This window comes from Leuresthes tenuis, unplaced genomic scaffold (assembly GCF_036924035.1).
Source record: "Leuresthes tenuis unplaced genomic scaffold, fLeuTen1.0.hap1 SCAF_20, whole genome shotgun sequence".
NCBI classification, from domain to species: domain Eukaryota; kingdom Metazoa; phylum Chordata; class Actinopteri; order Atheriniformes; family Atherinopsidae; genus Leuresthes; species Leuresthes tenuis.
In genome coordinates this window covers 20,531,707-20,555,216 of record NW_027325374.1, presented here as the reverse complement: position 1 = coordinate 20,555,216, position 23,510 = coordinate 20,531,707, and the positions used below count along the sequence as shown (strand labels likewise).

Below are 23,510 nucleotides of genomic sequence, written 5' to 3'. Positions count from 1 at the left end.
GTTAAGACACCTCCAGTGTGTAAATTCTGTGTGACAGATAATCTGGTTGCCATAAAAGCAATTTCCTCTTCTGTTCTGATGAGTTCCACTGGTGAAGACTTGTTTTACAGATGCAATTTTGCCTTAATGCTTCCCTCAGTAACAATAAAGTGTTTTATTTCACTCTACAGAGTGGAGGGAGGCCTCTTGTTATTGACAGGCTTTTCCAGTTATGTGTAATCTGGGCTTCTGTCTCTTAGGTAAGTAACATGATTTTTTATGCATTTGAAAAAGGACTAAAATCTTCTTCGTCTTTGTGGAAAAACTGTTTTTTGTTTTTTTTTGGTGGGGGGGTGTAAATATAGGCACATATCTTGTTCAGTTGTGAGGTATGTATGTTTTAGGAAATTATCTGGTCCTTCCAGGTCTTAAAAGTGAAAAAATACAACCATCTTTTTCAAAATACAGAAGCAGTGTGTGCAAAACTCAGTTCACTAAGTTTATATCAGTCTTTCACATCATGTGGAAGAATTTCGATTCACTCTTCTTTACAATGTTGCTACAGTTCATTGAAGTTTGTTGGTATTTGTTTATTCACAGCTCTCTTAAAGTCAAACCACAGCATTTCAGTCAGGTTCAGGTTTAGACTTTGACTGGATCATTGCAACACCATGATTCTTTTCTTTTTCAGACATTCTGTTGCAGATTTGCTGCTGTGCTGCTGAGATCATTGTCCTCTTTTGTGTCCCAATGTTTGTCAACCTTTATATGTTGCACAGGTGGTCTCACATTTTACTCTAGAATACTTTGGTATACAGAGGAGTTCATGGTGGTCTCAATGGCTACAAGGTGCCCAGGTCCTGTGGCTGCAAAACAAGCCCAAATCATCAGCCTTCCACCACCGTGCTTGACAGTTGGTATGACATCCTCATGCTGATATGCTGTGTTTGGTTTTCCCTCCAAACAAGTTCAGTCTTTTTCTAACTTTACTGTCCTGAACTTTAACATTTAACATGCTATCTAAGGCCTGTAGAGTCTGAGATGTAGCTCTTAGTTTTTGGTAGAGTTTAGCAGTTTCTCTGAGAATTACACCATCTGACATTAAGATAACCAATCCATGGTCGCGCCCATTGGCAGCTGGGATAGGCTCCATCCTGTGATGTCCACTCCTGGGAAGATTAGCAACTGTCATTGATATTTTTTACTTGTGAATAATCTTTCTCTCTGTAGAATGTTGGACTCTTAAGTATTTGGAAATAACCTTATAACCCTTCCAGATTGATGGGCATCAACAATTTGTCTCTGAGATCATTGCTGCTGTCTTTCCTTCTTGGTTTTGTATTAACACACACCCGAATTCTCCAGACCAGCAAACTGACACAACTTCTGATTTTATAAAGGTGCCAACACTTGCTGATGATCAGTTAGATGTTTTTGAGTAACAGCACCAAGCTACTACTTACCCTCTATATTCCTATGGAAGACATAAGGGTGGATTTGGAGCTTCTGACACTGAATTTCTGAATTTTAGCTTAGTTTTTGTGAAATGAATAATGTCGTGGTGTAATTATTGTAAACTATGTAAACATCTAATATGTCAGTCTGCATTGAGAAACATTCACACAAACCATAGGAACCTGAAACCAGATCTAAGATGTGAACACCATGCTTAAACTGAGTGAGCATAAGACTGCATCAGTGTGTTTTCCCTTCTAACCTAGCCTACGTGAGGTCATTGTGGGCAGTGAAAGAGTCCCACAGATATGATCCTTTGGAAGATGATAGGTATGCGGCAGCACACACGCAGGCTGGATCTGCGTTGTGAAGTGGTGCATGAAGAGTCACAGTTCTTTCAAAGAAAAATCCAATCAAGTCTTTTAAAAAGCGTCTGCCACTCTTCAAGTCTTGCTGGGTCAGATTGTTGTGGCCCGAAGAGGCCAAGAGGGTGAGGACCTGAGCCGGGGTCAAGGCATCCAGCGACGGCAGGCTTTAGAAATCCATTCTTGCCCGGTGCCCCTTCTGTTTCATTAGCCACCCCATCTGCCTATTATCACCCAACTCTAATTTAGACGAAGAGTGCGAGAGGGTGTGAGCCTGTGTGTGATGGTGGGGGTGGTTTGGGTTCAAATTTGTGAGTTCAGATTTGTTTGCCAGCTTGTGTGTGTTTGTGTATTTGTGTGTGTGTGTGTGTGTGTGTGTGTTCTCCATCTCCCAGCCAGGCAGGATTCCTGTGAGGCAACTCCTGCTTTTCTTCCAGTGAAAAAGCAGCAGACCTAACGACCCCACTCTAATAGCACAGTGTCAATATTGTTGCATTTAGATTCCCATAGCTCTCATATAATATGCACTAACAGGGATGGCTCATCAGAACTCAATACCCAGAAGCTCAGCAAGGTGGCTGTGGCACATCCACACCAATATCATGTTTCAGGGTGTCAACATCTTTTTTTCTTTGTTAGCGTCTTTCTTTTTTACAGCTTTGCTGTTATCTTTGTGCTTTCCATCCTGGCGGATCTCCGTTGAAACCACTGTGTTGGTGTGATGTATGTGGCAGCAACTGATGCAATTAGCTCAAAATTTAGTTATGTGAGCAGCCAGTCCAGCCTCATGGAAAAACATGAAACAGTCACGAAATAGAAAACTTTGTATTTGAGCTGATTAAAACTAAATCTATATTTTTCCATGCTTTCCTTTACGACTTTCAAAGTGATATATTGTACTGGGACATCTGATTCGTGAGTCCAGCACATTTGTTTGTGTTTAGTTGAGGAGATGGGAACATGAAAGTATATTTTGTTGCTATCTGTCATTTCAGGGTCAGTTTTAATACAAGTATAATATGTGTGTTCTTCCTTTACTCTGAAAAATGCACCTTAGAATGTAAAATTCAAACTGACCAAAAGCAAACTAAGAAGGAAATAGGTTACAAAATACAGCCTTTTTTAATGACTATATAGTAAAAACCATCATAGTTTATATTAAATATGGTCATTAAAAAAAAAAAAAGTAGGATTATTTTTCTGACATGCCAGTAAACAGTTGTCCACAGAAGTGAATCACTTTAGGTTCATCAAATTCAATCACCGGTCAAAGGATTTATCTTTCACTGTGTATAAAATCTTGTGTTTAAATTTGGTATTTGGGAAACATAAGTGCATTAAAACTACCAGTTATGGTTATACATGTTTCAACTTGAACAATGTACTTATAACAGCAAAGAACTTTATGTGGAACTCATACACTTCACGCACCTTCACTTATCACCGTCATGGCTTCAATGGGAAGAATCATATTCAGTCAGAATGCTTTCAGTGCTGAACTCAATTGTTGTTTGTCAGCTGAGAGTAGTCCATTACTGTCTTTTACATGACATTGTTGGTGTGTCTTTCCACAAATTACATGGTTATTTTCCCCATAGTAGATGTGTGGTCATATTCACAAACTTTACTAGCCAGCAAGACAATTGTGATCACACTCTATGACAGCTTAGTGCACAATCTGACATTTTCATTTTGAGACTATTGAAGTGAGTGTGTACTGCATGCAGTGCACTACATCGAAGAGAACGTACATAAATATCCATAAGTAGACGGAGTGCCTTTCTTCTTCAGTTTACTCCAACTCTTCTACTCCTCATTGCACCCCTCACAAGTTAAAAAATATATATTTTCTTATAGAATTTCTAGGTTCCACATGTAAGGAACTGAATTCAGCCTTGCTTCAACAAGGACCAACCCACGTATCTATATGTTACAGGTACCAGTCACCCAACCAACATTGGTCTACATTGACTCAAGGTGGTAACTCTGACAAGTTATTATCACTATGAACGTGTGATTATGGTAGTGTTATTTAAAAGGCAATCTACACAGATTTTCCCCTTTAAAAAAATTCATTTTAAATTCATATGACAGTCATTTAAACTGGGAAAATTTATGTCAATCCTGGCTCCCAAAAACTTGCTTAAATACAACAAAATGTTTCTCCCTGACATGTTTCAAAGGAAATACAATGTTAATTATGTCAGATTTTTCCCACATAGTGAAAACAGGTTTTGCAAAGCAGAAGCAAACCCACGGCACTAGTTTGGTGGTTACCAGATTTTGTTATCACTCTTTTTAATAGTCTGTAGAGATGCAAACCAGCATTGAGGTGCGATGATGCCTTGTCTGTTATGTCATTATTTATCCTAATGTCTTTCTTTAACCTAAAGTGAGCTACAAACTTACAGTAGAATAACTTAGAAATTAGTATTTCCCTACTCTGAACCAAGAGGTGTGAACCCCTGCACAAAAACGTACACAAAGAAATAGATAGTTATGGTTGGAAAACAAGTTGAACGTGTTATTAGTAATTTTTTCAGTGGAGGTTTATCTCCATTTTGCCAATGAGAAAATCTCTTTCGTCATAGGTTATCCCAAGCATTTGGCCTTGCTTCCCCTCATGAGAGGGGCCTTAAGATGCTACTCGTCCTCTAATACCACTACTACTTAGCCTTATATTGACTTGACTAATGCTGATTGAAGGTTTGCTTTCTTTAGCATGAGTTAACATGGGAAATGCCACTAATCTGCTTCAGTTCAGAGCAATGCTGAATTTTTCGTAACATGTTCTTCACTTTACACGTCAGAACTTCTCGTGTCTTTAAATTTCTCTAAATAAAGTCAGAAAAAATAAATCCAATTTACTTTGATGACAGATGGTGAAACTGTCTTTGATAAAACTGATTTCATTCAACCATTCCTGTGTCAGTCTTGGATATTCTCTTTCTAGGGAAGTGTAGCCTACAATCGTTAATACATCTCCTCCAGTTTTTCCACAATTTTTCAAATATGTACAAAAATTAAATTCATAGTAACGGGCTTAGATGACAAGATTTTTTTCTTAGTGGGTAATAAAATATCACAATTTTTTTGTGTCTGTTGTTGAAAATAAGACTTGGTTATTTACAAGGAGAGCAATCAAGGCAACACATCAGCCTATTCCCTGACACTTAATATTGAGTTACCATCTAGTACATTGACTGATGTGCAGACAATCAATTGAGACCATTAAACTTTATTAACATTTCCTACAGGACTGAGTCAGATCATTAAGGGATCTGGCGTGACGATATCCTAAGAGAAAACTGTGAGTAAAGTCATGAATAAAGTCCAAAAAGAGCCATAATCTCATCTTTTAAACTAATCCTATTCTATTTTTTGGAACAAATACTCAGGATTTGTAATTTAATTTGTTTTTTGTTGCATTTGCACATGAAGGCTTTCAGTTAGCTAATACAAAGCTGATTTAGATATTTCTGGCAATACGAGCATGTGTGGTCTCTCTTGATTTGAGTTTATTTGAGGGTCATGAGAAACATTAGAATACTTTTCTACCAAAGAAAAAGAAAAAAAAGAAGCAGAAGAAGATAAAGGATTAAACATTAAAGGTCTCTAATCTGTAACTGGCAGCATGGTTTATTCTTGTAGATGCTGTTGTGTCAGTGGATGAAAGAGCTCTGAAGTCCAGAGATAAAATGCAGTGCATGCTGGGATTTATGAGAGATTAAGGCAAACTTTCCCTTTAAGATTCAAAATGTGTAATCTTTAACTCAAAACAAGACTGAAGGATTAGGAAGACTTCTAAGACTAAGAAAAAACCTTTCAATGACATGTGATGCTGTGATTATTATTCTTTGACAGAATAGTTTAATCCTGTATAGTGAATTCAGGCTGACAGGTTTGGTTTGTACAAATTGTTCTATTTAAGTTTTCAGTGCATTGCACACTGTGTCAAAACAAATGTATGCAATGGACCTTTTGGATATCATTTTTGAGAATGACTTAGTGTACAAATAATATGGATTTTATTAAATGTGTTTTGCTGTTAATTCTACATTTGAATTATCTGAAATGATTCCATAAAATCCTAATTAGGGGAACTAAGCAGTCACTCTCAAGCGTAAAATGTTTTTGGTCAGCTGGTCATTGCCCTGTTGGTTTGAAGCCCAGTATTGTTTGTTGAAATAATTTTGTTAAGGTTCTTTTAAAGTGCAAGTCCAACGTTTTTTTTAATATTCATTCAAAGTTTTAAGTCTGGTTCTGGCTTTACCGGCTTGACAAATATTTGGCACAGTACTTTAATGAACCACTATGTTTATCAGCTAGTCGTTATCTTTGAATGTAGGCTATTTGCTGTGCATAGTCATTTTATTTGATTATTTTTTACCCTGAAAACAAAGTAAATTCAAGCAATATTCTTCCTTTCTTTTATAAGGGAAGTCAGTGTATTACTTAGAGAAAAGAGCAGTCAGAACACTCTCAGTTTAGACAATCACAAAGATTGTAACAGGAGCAAATAGCTACTCAGAATAGTGCCACCAGAAGAGTGCATCTTTCACCATCTACAGTCCATGGGATTTCATGATGCTAATGGGTCAAACATGCTAACAACCTATAATCAATAGTACATTCCATTGGATCATGCTGGGAGGCACACATTCTGTGGCTGGTTGCCATAAAGCTGATTTGTGGTTTCTGGCAATTCAGGAACTCAGTGCACTACTGTAAATAAAGAGGGAAACTGATAAAAAAAATATACCACAGCTGTGCCAATCAGACTCACCTCGCTTTGTTCCCTGAACTTCTGCCAACTGTTCTCGCCCTGCAGTCGAGCCAAAGCCTCACCCTTTTTTATTTTGTTTGCTCCCTGAACTTAACGATTAGGTTTAATGCAATATCATATGATAAACAGACAAAGCAGAAACTGATCTGAGAGGGATGTTTGGCTTTTTTAAGTGGGATTGTTTAAAGTACCCATGAATAATTGGTACCTGAACACTCTCAGCTTGAAAAAGTAGGGAGAAACTCTGACACTTATCTAAGAGCTGCTCAGACAACGGTCCAAGCAAACAATAATGTATGTTACAGATTTATACATGGGATCATTTTGGCTTCATACAGGCATTTATACTGGCACCATATTTTTTTCAACCAAAGAACACCCATGTTGTGCTGATAGTGCAGAGCCACCATGCAAGTATTTGACTCTTAGCTGCACATTACCATCGCAACACATATTCTACAGTTGAGAGAGTATTGTGCCAAAGTATATCCTCTTAGACCAAAGTGACTCAATGTAAACTTTCACAATCAAGTGTTCACCCTGGCTGTTATAAGTTTAGGAGGTTTGAGTTATTTTAGATCAAATTAGCCCTTCTCCTGTATAGAGCAGTTGTTAGGTTGGCTCCACTGTCAGAATTCCACCTTGCTACTCCAAACTGAGAGCGCTCTGGCTTCCGTTTACTGCAAATAAGGCTACGTTCACACTGCAGGGCTCAATGCTCAATTGCGATTTTTTTGCTGAGATCCGATTTTTTTGAGTGGTTGTTGACATAATTTAAATGTGACCGCCATCAGACTCCAGTGTGAACAGTCTCTGGCCCTAAAGTGACCCAGAAGAAGACGTGACGTTACCTGCAGCGTGCTGTGTTTATGGTAAAGTAAATATGGATGCTACAAATGTCAGGATGTGCATTAATTCTGAAGTTGTTGTGCAAATCGAAGATGACAAAATCATGACTTAGCAATAAAGCGAATGGGCAAAAAAGTCCGATTTGGACCACTTTGCCTACGGGGTAAAGGTAGCCTAACATATGAATTACTCATAAGTACTACACTCAACCCAACTTTAAAAAATTTGTGATTGAGTAGTACAAAATATGCCTGGTATAACAGAAAGAAGATTTTAGCGAGGCAAAAGAAAATTGTGCCAGGGTAGAGCATTCATTTAGCCTGGTGCCTATCCCAGGTGCTCCCAGGCAGGGTACACCCTGGACAGGTCACCAGTCCGTCACAGGGCCACACAGAGAAAACAAGACGAAAGCACAGCCAGACTCCGGAGTACCTGGAGATAACCCCCACATGCATGAGAAGAACAGTCAAACTCCTCACAGAAAGCATCAAGCAGAGATTTGATCCTAGGTAGACTAGTTGTGAGAAATAACTTTTCACAGTTGGTGAAAGATTCAAAGGACCCAACAATAAAAGGGGAATGACTATATTTAACCATTTAACCATCAACAATGTTGATGTTTTTTCAGTTCCCAGAATAGTTATATGTTGCAGGATATAATTCTAATATCAAGAGCAATAACAGATGGACAAAGAAGACATTACAGTGATGCTCAATTGTCCTCTTTCATCCAATATTTTAAAGTAAGAGCTGGCCCCTCTGGTGCTTTATGTGAAAGCTTGGGAAATCATTACCATGGCCTCTGCATAACCTCTATAAGTCTGGTTAGTGTCAATAACCTAGCCTTTAAAAATTGATAAGGGTGATCACCTCGCTCATAGAAAGACCATTTTTGAGCAGCAGACATCCGTATGAGGTTATTCTCATATATAAGTCATGCCTCGCATTCAGGATACATCATCCTGAATGTTGCTTCAGGACAATCATCTTTACAATGTTTAGGCCTTATCAACATATTGCTCACAAGAGAGTCCAGACAGATAACTGAGAGAAGCTTTTAGGCTTACATCATTCACAGATACTGCTGCACACCCCAACGGTTTTCAGTTTGATTTACCTATACATAGAAATAAATCTGACAGCTGATATTATACAACAGGCTCATGATCTCTCTGGATAGTCTTGTTAGATAATTATTCATATGTGGGGCAGAGCCATTGTCACACACACTGAAACAGACATGGTCTGGCAGAACTACATGACATATGTAAATATCAAAATGCCAATTTGAAGAGTCCGGCTGAGTTCTTTGAGGAAATCCTTCGTGTTTGACATGTGGAAATGTCACAGAGCTGCATTTATTCATGTGAACATTAGAGGCGCATTCCTGTCCCGAGGCTCCAGAGACAAAAGATGTAGAACTCCCTAGAGGAGAGTGACCTGGAGGACAGACCCACGCATACCAGCTGGACTTGACACAAATAGTGTCTCCCCCATCCACCCACACAAATACACAATCAGTGCTTGGACCAGATCTGCAGAATTTACCCTGTATTTATTTCTCTATTGTTACAGAAATAGATGGTCATCCTTTGGGATATGTTGTTTCTCATATAATCTGCCGAAGGTGATAAAGAACAGAATATACATAACATTCAGAGCACATGGAAGAACATTGATCTCAGCTGTGAGGTAAAAGTTCCTCTCCGGCAGCCCCGAGGTGATGAGTGCTATAAATCTATGAGTGACACGTAATTGCATGTTTTCCATCTGTGTAAACATCACGACTGCCTGGGTCTGTGGCATATATTCACTTGTTTTAGAGGAATGATTTTTTTATGAACAAGTTTAAGATTCTTTATCTTTATTCTTTATTCATTGTTATTTTATATTTCACTGCAACAGTCAAGCATTAGCAGAAGAAAGTAGTCATTTTGCAGAAGAAAAAAAAACCTTGATCAAAAACAAAAGCCTGTAAAAAAGCTTCCAACTGTATAGTGATCCAGCTGAGAATTCACAACTGACTAATCAGATAGTTGATTTTATACTGACACAGTATATTAGTATTCTAAGCAGAATAAATACAAGGCGACTTAGGCATAAAAGCAGTCTCTGCACAGGCTCTTCATAAGCCAAACTGTCATTAACAGGGATAAGTTGCTGCCACCTAGTGGACACATCCAGAAAATACAGTCATTTTTATCTGCGTGAGAGGCTCAAATGCAAAATGATAGATATAAATAGATATATAAACTGCAACATTTCGATCATTTTTATGCTTATTTATTTGAATAATTGGAGGCCTGTGCCCAACTATACCTTTATAAATGACAAAGCCCGTGCTTCTACACCTATCTGGAGATGAACGATGTTAAATCTTTCCTCAAACTTTCCTGTGTAACTGCTCTTTTCCTGTGTTCTACTTAGCGTTTCAATGTGTGTGAGATACCCTTCAAATAAAATTTGCTCTCATGTAAATTCATATCAAGTACTTTGAAGAATATGGTAATTGAGTACATGCTTCAGTAAAACACCTTTAACTTTTTTTCTGCTACATCGAATGCAGCGTGTCCAATGAGAGAGCTAACCAGACGACTGGTAAGACTGTATAGCTGAGGAGTAAGATCCCCAGTTTCACTGAAGCACTTGTCAATGAATCCTTGGGTAAAACGCTAAACCCTATGATGCCGTCCATCAGCGTGTGAATGTGTGTGATAGAGAAAAAAGTAATGCGGCCCCAGTGTGTAACTTTGCCAAAACAAAGTGTAATCTGACTAATTTATTAGCTTATTGACTGACTTATTTTCAGTCTTAGATGCTTCTCTGCAGCTTCCCACCTGCTGCCACCCTCCCCAAAGCACATAATATATGTGTCTGCTGCAAGACAACCCAACTGGATAAATCAATAAAACAATAAATAAAGCTATTAGATATTGTTTGTTGAATATTAGATCTGACTTCATTTGTCTAAATCTCTACTGGTCGATGACTTGAGTGGCGATCATCTTATCGATTGACTTTGTCTTACAGAGACCAAGCAGCAGCAGTATTAATGAGTCACCTCCCTTGCTAAAAATTTCAGATTCCTTGAACCACAGGGCGGAGGAGGAGTAGTTGTTATCTTCAGATCAATTTTAGACCCAAGATTAACTACAGCTCTTTTGCATCCCTAACTCTCTGTTTCTCTCACCATGAGTGGGAATTAAAAAGATTGTTGTTTATCGCCCACCTGGCTCTGTTTCTCAGTTTCTCTTTGAAATTTCTCGAGTTTCGAGTGATGAATACAGACTAATACAGAATAGTACAGATTACTATAGATGTTTAAGATTAGAATATCACCATTAATTCTACATTAAATTCAACTGACTTTTTCTCAAAACAAACACATCTATATTCTGTACACACCCACAGACTTCTTTCATCATACCCGTGATCTTGTTCTAACACTCACTGAAAATTAGTAATTAGCACTATTTTCTCCTAACCTTTTTGACCAATTTTGATAATCTTTAAATTTATATTACTTGACTACACAGAGAATGCTGTAACCACATTTAAGGAATCATTGCCATGCGTTAACATAACAGAGGCCATCTCCTGACTACACAAGTTGATTATATAGCTGACAGAGATACTGCTTCAGTTGGTACAACATTGGATGATGTTTCAGGACACTGAAAAAGAAGGTAATCAGTCAGAAGAGGCTGGCTCCTTGGTTAAATTCTCAGCTATGTGCTTTAAAGCACACTGCAAGAAAGCTGGAAAGAAGATAGCGTTACACTAATTTAAAAGAATTTCCCTTATTGTTGAAAGATAATTCATTAAGAAATAATGAAAAATATATATATAAAAGCTCTTTGCAGAGCTCGAACTGCTCATTATTCATTATTACTTAGAGAGGAGAGGGGCACATGGTGGTGTGGTGGTTACCTCAGGAAGAGGGTTCCTATTTCAGATCTCTTTGCATGTTCCATACGTGTGGGTTCTCAAAAGGGGATGGCTCACCATTCTCCAAGTTTGTGTTTCAGTTCAGTTTTTATTTATTTATATAGCGCAAAATCACAACCAATGCCAACTCAAGGCACTTCAAAGAGCCCAATTCAAGCCAGTTTTAATCCAATTCATTGTAATACATTCCTAATCCAGAGTGATGTCAATTCTTTACCTATTTTGAACAGTTTCAGCAGTTGCCCTAGTTGTCTTGTTTCCTTAATGTGGACCAATAGACTGTTCTGAAAAGCGGTAACATCTTTCCCATGCAATGCATCTTCTGACATGATTTTTTAAAGGATGAGAAGCTACTGTGCATAAATAAGGGTTCTTTAACATTTTGCCAACTAAAACATTACAGCAATACCATTCCCAATGGGAGGCTCTTTTCCATTTACTTCCAGGTGGTGATTTATTGGCAAGGCAATGTATTTTACTGCATATTGAATAACTGAACATTTTCCAATATCTACCATCATGTTTCCCTTAGGAAGTTTTAATTCTCATAAATCCTGCCTCAAATACATGTTTAACAAAACAAACTTGCATTTGGCAGATATCCAACGCAACTTTGAAGTCAGGAGCGCACTGAGGGCCAAAGTGGGGATTAGTATCTTGCCCAAGGACACAAGTAAACTGCAGATACCGGCAACCCTCCATTGAAGACCTCACAGAGGTTCAGTTGCCTCAGTTTGATAAGTACAAACTCCATGCAATTCAAGTGAAATAGTACATTTGCATACAGCCATTCCGAGCATCAATTTTGTACAACTAGAATGATGATGCTTCACGACGCTTCAGGGCTCTCTGTGCTGTTCCAGGGATTTCAACACAGCAGTGACATCTACTGGTGTGTAAACTGTACAGGAGCCTTTTCAAAATGGGGCCAAAGACATAAAAAATTCCACCCATCCATTTTCTACACACGCTCAAGTCAACTCAGGGTCGTGGGGGTGCTGGAGCCTGAGCCTAATAAGCTATTTGTTAAGACTTAGAGCTCTTATGAAAATATGAAGTCATCAAAGGAACTGCATATCCCTTTATGGTAGAATAAGCTGAAGTGGGAAACCATCCTGTGGTCTGAATCAAGTTTTTAAATTGATTTCTTGACCAATGCATCCCCAAGATTAAAGAGAAGAGAAGCATCTGTGGTGGTCTTGGGGGCATCGGTGCAGTTTGAGTTCCAAAGTCACGTATATGTCAAGTTAAAATTTAGACTATACAGTATAAACACCATTTTAGAGGAACATTTGTCATCCAGACAATTGGCCTGCTTGCAAACCTGAAAAAATATGACAAAGGAATTACTGAGAGTCTGAAATCCTTCACTAGTGAACAAAGTTTCAGATTCAGATCTATTTCCACAGGTTTCCATGAATTTTCAAAATAAAGAGACAATTGTTGGAAAAAAATGGTTTGGAGTGCGAAAAATGTTAAAAAAAAATTAAAAAAGATAACTGAACACGTATCTGCAAATTCCTAGCTTCACTAGACAGGAATGCTATTAAAAAAACTAAATTATTCATTTGGAAGAGTAAAAAGAACAAGCTATCTCTCTAAAATAGTGCAGTACAAATGTGACCAAGATGAACATTATTACAACTATCTGAGTTGGTATTTGTTTTGTAATCATCTCCAGCGCCTCCTGAGCCCACAGTAAATCTGATCCTGTCCTTTTGCCCATAGGATTTTTTAGTTTTGTGGCTGGATTTGATCAATTACAAAACTTAGCCTTTAAACTGAGTTCAATAAAGAGGCAAACAACAATATATATGTTTTCTCTTCTTTTCTTCTCTTTTTACATCAAAGATTGAAACTGCAAGACCAATACCTACAATAAGTGCTTGTCCTGTTGGGTTCCTTTGATCTGACATGTTCAAATGCAACATTCAAAATTGTATTAACAATACTGAACTACAACAAATGAATTACTGTATATTTTCTTTTCTCCTTAGACTGGACCCACTGTATGCTTTTTGCCCATCAATAAAAAGCAGACACACTGGGACGAGAGCCAGTAAATGCATTGGCTAAATAATCAAATATAGTTCTCAGAAGTTAGTGTAGTTCGAAACTGAGGTGGAAAAAAGGAAATAATTAACTTACATGAATCAAGGGACCTAAAACATTCTAAGTAATATGCAAATTTATCTCTCTAAGCACTGGGTGTGTCAACTGATAACTGATTGCTTCTGTGTAAGCTAAATCAAATTTGTAAGTTGATTTTGTTTGAATTTGGTTCCTCTGCCCCTCACGGGCCTCATGTATGGTCAAGTTGATCTCTGTCATATCAGTTCAGCAGTTATCCTAAACCAGCTTATAAACATACATCAACTAGTATTACAAATCAGCCTCAAGCTTTCGGGACATATTTTTTCATATTTGATATTTCCAAACAAGCTGCGCTCCATCTCACATCTCTTGTGCCCTCTTGTTCTCCTATTGCATCTGCTCAGCCATCACTGAGTCCTTCACTCCTGCTCCCAGCACAGCAAAGAGGAAGGGTGGAAAGAGGGAGCGGAGGTAGAGGGCCACCCTGGGGATGGGGTGGGCCAGCACGACCTCCTTCCTCTTCCTGTTCACCGTTTGCATAATCTCATTGGCCAGGACTGAGGGGCGCACACCATGGGTCATCTGGCTGGCAATAACTGTGGGAGAACAAAGGGTACATACGGATCTATATTTGACTACGCATAAAAGTAAAAAGAACATTTAAACCATTGGTACCAGTGTAAAGATTGGTCTTGTATCATTCAGTTGCCTCAGTTGTTTTACTCACATGCAACCAGGGCATTTTGTTTAGGTGCAGGCTGCCTAACTGCTGGCGGGTCAGACACGTTTATGAAGGTGTGACTAATAATGCTGACAACAATCCCGTACTCCTCCACCTCAGCCCTCAGGCAGTCGAAGAAGGCCTGCGCTGCATGTTTAGAGGCCGCATCTGACAGCAAACATATTCATACAAAGGCAAAAAAAGGTGGAGTTAGTCTGTAAAGAAATCTCATTCCATTCATTAAACAGAGCTACTCTGACACCTCGGTAGGTTTTCTATGTGACTCTGTATCATCCATAAAATTCGCTGTCAAACTGTTTTCATGGATGAGTTTTTTTTGAAGAAAGCAGTTCCAAAGTTGTATTAGTGTTGATAACAAAAATATTAGAACAGAATATGGATGAGCTTTTGAGGGATTTATTAATGCTGGAGTGGGACTTTAAATTCTTGTAACAGCTTCAGTTGGCAACTTACATGAGCTTCTGAATGGGACAGCCAGTCTGCCCTGGATGCTGTTGACCAGTAAAATGTGTCCCGATCTTCTTGAGATCATTGTTGGAAGAACACCTGACATTAATTTAGATTTGTTTAGATTATCATTGGTATAAAATCAGTGAAAACAAACTCAAGCCAATAGTAGCCTACTTGAAGGTGATTTGAAAAAACATAACATCCTGCCCACCTTTGGCAAGAGCGCTTGGGCCAAAGTAGTTGATGTCCATGATGTTTCTGTCCAGTTCCAGAGAAACACTTTGAACAGGAGCTTTCAGTTTCATGCTACTGTTGCAGATCAGCACATCCACATAGCCGTAACACTCCATCATCTCAGCCACCACGTCATCCATGCTGTCTATATCACTGAAATCCAGAATCACCAGCTTGGGGGCATATGTCTAGGGAAAGATGGGTGTTGCTTAACTGTGTGAGGACGATACATTTAAGTGTATTCAATTCAAGATGATAACATACAAAATATGAAAGAACTGCCCGAGAGATGTTTTCCACTGATGGAAGGTCTTCAGAAAAGATGTGAGGAGACTGATTCTACTCTCAGGAAATAAAAGTCTCTCATTCCATTTTCCTGTTTACAACAGTTTCTATCAAATGCCTCCCCTTGACTCCTCTCACTGTCATTTGTCTAAGTTGCTCCCACCAGAAATGCAAACACAGGGGGTGTGGGATTTGATCAAATAGTGTATTTTGCTCAGGAACCTTCCAAACCAAGTGAAATGAACAGAAAGTATCTGCATGGCAGCCATGATAAGAGCTGTTCAAAGTGGTTTTCCGACTCTCCAAATGCTGAGGAGCTCCAATGCTTCCTTGAACATCTCCATTAGTATGAGATACCATGCATGATTTTTTTACAAAAGAAAGGATATAGTTCTATCCCACAATTCTTTGCAGCCACAACTGTCATAGCGATGCTCGCTAATTTTCATCCAGTCAAACTAACTTTTTTGTGGAAAAATATGAGGACAGGAGGACTTTTTTGGGATTTTTTCTTTCGACGATTGATGATTAAGTAACATTCTATAATATAGAATATCATAATAGGATACATGTGAGATCTATGCAAAATGACAAAACAAGGCAAGACTATGAGGCAGGAAAACCAGACTTATCTTTGTGCAAAGCATGGAGGGATAGTGAGGATTCTGCGGTGACTGAAAGTAAACCAGGAAGCTAAATACTGTGAGGGGAGTGATCAGTGACATGAGGTGCAGCTGTGAACAATTAACCAGGTGACTTGAGTGAACTGAACGTGACAGGGGGAAAACATGACTTGAACAAAACATGATTAAACATAAACTGTGATATAACATAAACAGATAGGGCAGACTGTGACATTCTCAGTATTTTTGAGTTACTGGTTTGAATCAGGATTTATTCTCTGTTTGTATGAGTCTATTTTTAATTTGCCTTAGTTGTTATTCTTGCTTTTGTTTTCTGTTTTGTCTGTTCTCTTAGTTTTGTCTTGCCTCAGTTCTGTATTTGGTCTATTCTTAGCTTATTCTGTTTCACATGCTCACCAGTAGTTGTCCTCAGTTCCCTGTTTGGTCCTCAGCTCCACATGCACTTGTTGTGAGTCTTTCACATCTGCAGTCACTTGTCTCATCAGTCCCTTATGTATTTAAACTCCATGGTTTTGCTCAGGCTTTGTCAGATCCTCGACATTACTTTCATCAATGATCATCTTTGCAGCTCTGTTCCTTTTTTGTCTGGTAAACTCCCTGTCTGGCTGTTTTATATAATCTTTTGTTTTCCTAGTTTAGGTTCATGGTTTCTGTTTTTTAAATAAAGACTTGAGTCACTTCCAGATTGTTGTGTCCTGCATTTGGGTCCTTGATAACCTTTTCTCCACCAACATCGTAACAAAAAGATCACTTTCTGGCCGATCTTGTGTGCATGATTACTTTGGACCTGCCCACACCTTTTTGTTGTGTCTCAAAGTAAATAACTATGTGAATAGTAAATTTACATATTACCCCCCCAAAATCTGTCACTCCCCTTTCCTCATGGTCAACTTTGTTAATTGAGACATCTATCAAAATATTTACGAACACTTTCTGGGTCACAGGCAAGAGAACAGGATGCTACACTAGATGAGGAGACAAAAACTAGATAAACAAGAAAACAAGAATGAAACATAAAGATGCAGAATTTTTTTCTTTTTTTTAATTAAATGCTGTGTGGGCATGGTGTAGTATCGCCAAAGTCCTGGATAGGATAAGTTAGCTATCAGCAGTAAAAACTTCCCCAGTGGTAAACTTGCTTTATGTCATCTACAGCTACCTCAAGCTGCTTCAGCTGCTCTGGCCTGTGTATTGAAGACACTTGAGGACAGTGTGCTGTCAGACAGGATATCCTGCTATTGTGTTGACCAGAGGAAATGGTGATCTGGGAGGTGGCGACAAAGCAGTATTGTGATAAAAAACAAGGACAGATCCTGATATTCTCAAACTATACCTGCTGGCTTCGAGGATTTTTTTGTGACAAGAAGGACTTTGCTTTCTGTTTAGAATTGTCACTTTACTGTCAAAGTTTATAGCCAGTCATTAGACATGATACTGGTGCAGCCGGTAGTGAAAGATTTGTTACAGGACGGTTGCCAAGGAAAGTAATTGGCACACAAAAAAATTATGTGAGTTCAAAGAGTTTGGTGTGTTTGTTTCAAACAGAAGCAAATTCTGACATGCATTTTTTATTCGATTTCCTCACCTCTCTGGGGTCAGCATTGCCAGTCAGAGAGTCATACAGAGACTCCAGTTTATCCCAGCTAGTTCCACATAGGATCAGTCTGGCACCACTTTTATGGAAGAGATGGGCACACTCTGAACAGAAAGGAAAACAAAAACATGTTGAATACCTTCATAAAAAAAGTGTCAAATAAAAAATTTTATTGATACATTTGCTTATTAGCTTAACTTAGTTTAAATGCAGTTTGCCTGGTTCTGTCCAAGCCAAGAAAATGCATACAACTTCCTAATCAAATATGATACAGGGTCACATAAAAGGATATTTTTTAGGACAAGCATCAGTGTAGCTGTAGCTACAGGGTATAACTTTTACATTTGGAGCCATCCAATTCAGCCTTTTCAAGCTAAACAAACTGGTTGCTGGCTGTAGCTAAATATCTAATAGAATAGAAAGATATATTGATAAAAAAAAATTCAAAGAGATTAAATATTCCTTTAAATATGAAGCTGCTTGCTTAGCTTAACATTAAGACTAAGAACTGGGTAAACAGTTAGCCTTGCAGTTAGCCAGACATAAAATCCAGAAGGTAACTGGTCATACCTCTAAACAAAGGCCCTGTACAGAATTGAAATATTTGATACTGATCTCTTACAATAGCGTTCACAAGAAGACCCATATGACTAAAACTAAAAGCTCCAAGTTTGTGCACCATTTCCCGTGTTCCCATGTCACAAGATCCTTTTAAGGCTATAACACTTTTTTATCTTGTGTTGGTTTTTAAGAAAAATGTAGTGTTTGATGAGAAGACTCAATACATTTATATGCCTAGTGGAGTTAAGTTACGTTTGGAGTTGCTGATCTCTTTCACAACAAACAGTTTGGTTGGTAGCAAGAAGTAGGTAGTGAGTGAATTGGAGCTGGTCTTTAAATTTTGTAAATTAGAGTTATTACTTTTTTTTTACTGGCTACTTCTTTTTATTTTGTATACCAGCATCTTGTGTTATTTCTGGGTCAAAGTCTGGGACAGGAGTATTGCTCATGTGCAGGAGGCCAATTTGACGCTAGTTGGGTGTATGCACGCAATACTATTTCGACCCCTAACTGCATTAGGGGTCGAACTAACATTGGTCGAACTAACATGCTTACATATGCTTCTCTGGTATGACATGACTAACACAATAATTTGTTTTTCTTATACATTATAAATGTACTCACTACTAGCACTCTCTGTTGCCTAAATATGATGCTAGAACCAGATATAACATAGAAAACAGCTTGGTTCTGCCACTTTTAATAGTCTCCCTTTGTCCTGCATGTAATTCAGTTTATGTTAAAACAAAGTATGAAATCTTTTTTTATATAATTCATCAGCAAAGTCAGTACAGCGTTTTCCCACTATTTTCTCTCTTTATGCTATACCTATTACTAGAGAAAAAATGGCATAAAAATTGCATCTAAGTTAGTTGTCTCTTAACTTTAATGAAAATTCATGGATCGTGCTTTTATGTGACATTGTCCTGGAATTCAGTGTAATCTAAGCAAGGTTAAACATTCAAAGCAAAAGTAGGATCATTTACCAGTTCCCACCCCAGACACAGCATCAGTGATCACTACTACTTTGTTTCTCACTACGGACTTGGACATGAGCTGCATGACCTGATTGTAGATGTAGTACACCCCCGCTGCAAAGACTATCAGCAGGGGCAACACCATCACCGAGGGAAGGTCCATGTTCTGCAATGAAGAAAGTAGAATGGTCGATATGGAAAATTAGACTTGCATGCATTGAAAAAGCCAGCAGTCTTACTGACAGGACACATGATCTGCTTGTAGGCTTTCCATGGACACAAGTACAGTGTCAATTACTGTCACAGAAAGCCAATCTGATTGAAAGTACATGCAGAAAAGCTCAAAGCTGAGCACCCTCTCTTTAAAAGTTGTTCCTTATCCGTAGCTGCATTAGTCCTTTTTAGATAAAGATCACATTATAATGTGTTATAATTGGCTTTGTTCTTAGACATTATGTGTTCATATTCTGTATGTCACTAAACAATCTATGTTCCTATTTTGTACATGTCCACTCTGCTCATACAACACAATGTATGTCCAAGACTTTAGGATAACATAGCAGGACAAAATAACTGGGTCAGATAAAGCGTCACAATTTATACAGATAGGTCTGGTACATTAGATACACGCCAAAAACAACACTCACACACACACGTTGTTTATCACGTCCAAAGAACATGACAAGCCTGCTCATGTCACTGAAAACTGGCCAATTATACTCTGTCAAGTGTAAGCGCAACCTCTGAGATGAAGGTGAACATAAATATGAAATGTTTCTGGATATCGGGACTCGGCCTGACGGATTTCCTGCGAGAACTCTGTCCCTCCGAGTCCAGCGCTGCCATATGCTTTACATGTAACCACTAATAAATACTTTGTTTAACTTAAGATTGCTCCAGCTTGTTCTTGGGCTTCCAACGAAAGAATCGGGCTAACAATTGCAGCAAAGAGAGCACCCTGGTTTTGCTGCTGTAACTTGCCTTTGCTTGTTCATTCTGACCAAAGGGAGCTCTATGTTGCATCATAATAGTAATATATAATAGTAATATATAATAGTAATATATAATAGCGTCTGCTTTCAAGGAGTATGCCTGCATTGCAGCATTAACAACGTTAACAAATTGTATATCCGGATTCACATGATCAGTGCATTTTAAGAAAACAGTCACCATATTGTCTAGATTTAGCACATCTAGTACAGCTGTCTCTCAGAAGCAACAAACAGTTGTGTGACTCAACAACAGCAACATTTTAAAGCTGAAGCTATTGTTGAATGTTATTTGTCTTGTCAAAACGTGGAATGATGTCACACTTAAGTTGACCACGTTCCAGTTGTAAGTTGGAAAACTAGCCAGATTAGCTCGCTGATCAGGCTTGCTATTATTACCAAAACGAGTTGATAACAACACATTACACTCTACTTTGTGCATACAAATAAGGGCCAGCTCCAAACCCATAACCATCATATCTCCATTTCAAAGTAGTTTCAAAGAAATTTTGGGAAGAAGCCTTAATAGACCGTTGGCACTCTCATAACTTTGCTAGCAGTTTTCTTATTTTTTTTCTATGATACCAATTTAATAGTATTTTACTTAGATACTCAGGTTATGTTGTTTTGTACAATTACAAATTAAATACAAGATAACTGAATTGAAATGCTACTGTCGTAGTATTGGAGTGTGGAACACACAGTCTTCAAAATGTGGGTTAACAGATAAAATCAAAAGCTTAAAAGCACTACTGGGTGGTTTTGTTGCCTTGGAAACAGAGCCAAGCTAGCTGTCTCCACTTAGCTTGGATAATTAGGAACAGTTAGCTTATTAAGCCACCTTCAGTCCTAAACTAAGCTAATCAGTTCCTCATCCCGCTTCATGTTTTCTGCATAGGAATGAGACCATTGTTCTTTACATCTAACAGTTGAAAGGTCTATTTTTATAATGTCAGTATTGTCTTGACATGTCAGATAGACAGGTCTCTATTTGCCAGCACTGTGGCAAATTATGATTTTCTGCTTCGTGTGTTAAACCTACTGAGGTAATGGTCTGTATTTGGATGCCTTGCTAACACACTTACCATGTAAAGTGAGTTTGAGGAGAAAGGAGAACAGCTAAATATATTCTGGCTATGGTGCCACCACTGAATGTCTTGCACTATGTCACCAATGGGATGCTGTCATAAGATACTCAAAAGGGAGCGACCAAGGAGCCTCACATTTATAGCAATGAATGACCCTACTTCTCCTGCTTGGAAAACTCATTAAGATAACCCCTTATCCATATTAAAAACTCATGATAACACTAGTTCCCAGTCCAGCTCCATGTTTGGACTAACACATGATTGAGGTTAGTCAGACTGTGCATGCACATTTATAGCAACCACCCAACAGACGTACACACACACATACACACACCTGTAATCTGTGTTATTATTGGTTCACTTACGGCATGGACAAGGAGCTAATCCTTCAGCGGGACTGGCTGTTGTTTTTTTCACCTGGATTTAGTTAGATAATAGAGACCCTTCTTTTCCCCCTGTGTCTCTCATCCATTCACACAGCTCTGCGCCTCTGTGTCTGTCCCACTGCTGTCCACTGGACCACCTTGCTTAGAATAGCCTTCGCTTGGGTCAGCCATTAATACGCACATATGCAGTGTGCAGTATCTGAAGCATGTTCTTTTGGTGCCAGCATGAAGGGATGGAGTGTCTGTTCCACTCTGTATTAGGTGACAAGGATAAGCATTGTGCTGTTGTCTTAAAGATAAGTGTATAGTTGTGTTTTATAACTGATAAATTAGACTGTTATCAATAAAAATATCTATAAAAAGAGACCAAGAAATCATTACAGTTAGCAACACGAGGAAATAGCTTTCCTCTGGCTGAAACATTGGGTTTATTATTACTTTTATTATTTTTTTATGAAAAAAGTTAATAAAATGGGGCTGCATATGGTGGTGTGGTGGTTAGTGCCATCACCTCACAGCAAGAGGGTTCCAGGTTCAACTCCCAGCTGGGGCATTTCTGTGTGGAGCTTGTATGTTCTCCCCATGTATGTGTGGCTTCCTCCCACTGTCCAAAAACATGGTGTCTCTAAAATTGTCATTAGGAGTGAGTGTGTGCATGTCTGTGTGGCCCTGTGATGGACTGGCAACCTGTCCAGGGTGTACCCCACCTCCAATCCAATGACCACTGGAATAGGCTCCCCCACCCCCCCTACAACCCAGACTAAGCAGGTATAGAAAATGGATGGAAAGATGGAAGTTATTAAAATGACAAAAGTCAAAACAATAAAATGCAGGAAATAATTACTGTTTTTAGCAATTTGTACTACTCTTGAGAACTTTTGGCTCTCATTATAGAATGGCTTTAAACTCGATTTGATAATTACTTTGCGTCAGTATTCAACAAATACAAGTGCAAAAAATTACTTCTATAACGTTCACTGACCATCACTGACCGACAATTTGAAAAATTTATGCCAGTAACATTTAAAAAAAAAAGTGGTTTAGAGATTTTTACCATTGTATTACATCAGCCTTGAATTTGATTTTTTTGTGGTTTGGGACCTAAAAAGAGTAATTACTGGAGTTATTCAAAGGAATCTGAATCCAATTTTGATGAATACAAGATTTCAGCTTGTCAAGTGTTGTCGGATTCTCCTCTTAATAATTTTCCATTAATTTTCAAATTGAGACAGATGTGGACTACAGGCGGGCGGGTGAAGCACTGAGATTTCCACAGGCACACTAAATCTTTTCACAATATGATTCACTATTGATACTGAAAGGACAAGATTATTCATAATCTTGCATTGGAAACTATTCTTTTTTAACTTACTGATGACTCTCTGACAGAGTTTGGCACAAAGTGGTGAACCATCATTGCTTGGAAAGACTAAAACTTTGGTGGATGCTCCTTTTATACCCAATACTGACAACCTTATCCGTCGCCAATTAATCTGTTTTTTTGTAGAGCGCTCTAGAATGTTTTTATTGCATATTCTTTAAACTCTTCTGTCTTTCTTTTCCAGTCTGTCAACATTTTAAGTGTGTTTTTGGAATCCAATTTTAAATGTGTATATTTCATGTTTTCTATACCTATTGACATGTAATCAAATTAGTAAATGAAGACACTGAAATTTATTTATTTTTAATCAGTTAAATGTTCAAAGTCATTTTTAAAACCGCATTATTGAGTATTTATTGCATATTAGAAATTTCCCAACTTTTCTGTATATTTAAAATGAGGTGTGGAATGGTATTGTATATACTTTGCATAAGAAAATGTGATGCACTGTCACAGTTTACACAATTCAGCAAAAAGTCATTAGAGTCCATCCCATCGCCACCAGCGACAAGGGTAAGTTAATACATCAGTAATAGCAATTGAGTTAATAATATTATTAGTCCCACAGAAACCTTTTTTTAACCTAATAATTACTAGTGCTTATGATAATCTAATATATTTTGTTAGCAATACTGCGAGTGATTACTCAAGTGATGTATGGTAATTTGAGGTGCCTGGACTTACTTTACTGAATACTTATCAC

The 23,510-nt window shown here is 38.2% G+C and overlaps 1 protein-coding gene across 1 annotated transcript; it reads right to left on the bottom strand.

Annotated features, from left to right (window-relative positions):
* Window positions 1-13,723: 13,723 nt before the first annotated feature.
* dhrs7cb (dehydrogenase/reductase (SDR family) member 7Cb) lies at window positions 13,724-21,557 on the bottom strand. Its single transcript, XM_072373184.1, has 7 exons — window positions 21,406-21,557; window positions 18,973-19,129; window positions 17,417-17,529; window positions 14,880-15,090; window positions 14,672-14,764; window positions 14,204-14,365; window positions 13,724-14,072 (listed from the first exon to the last, which is right to left on the bottom strand). Exons 2-7 carry the CDS (start codon window positions 19,124-19,126, stop codon window positions 13,864-13,866), a joined length of 942 nt encoding a protein of 313 aa, XP_072229285.1. The 5' UTR covers window positions 19,127-19,129; window positions 21,406-21,557; the 3' UTR covers window positions 13,724-13,863.
* Window positions 21,558-23,510: the final 1,953 nt, after the last annotated feature.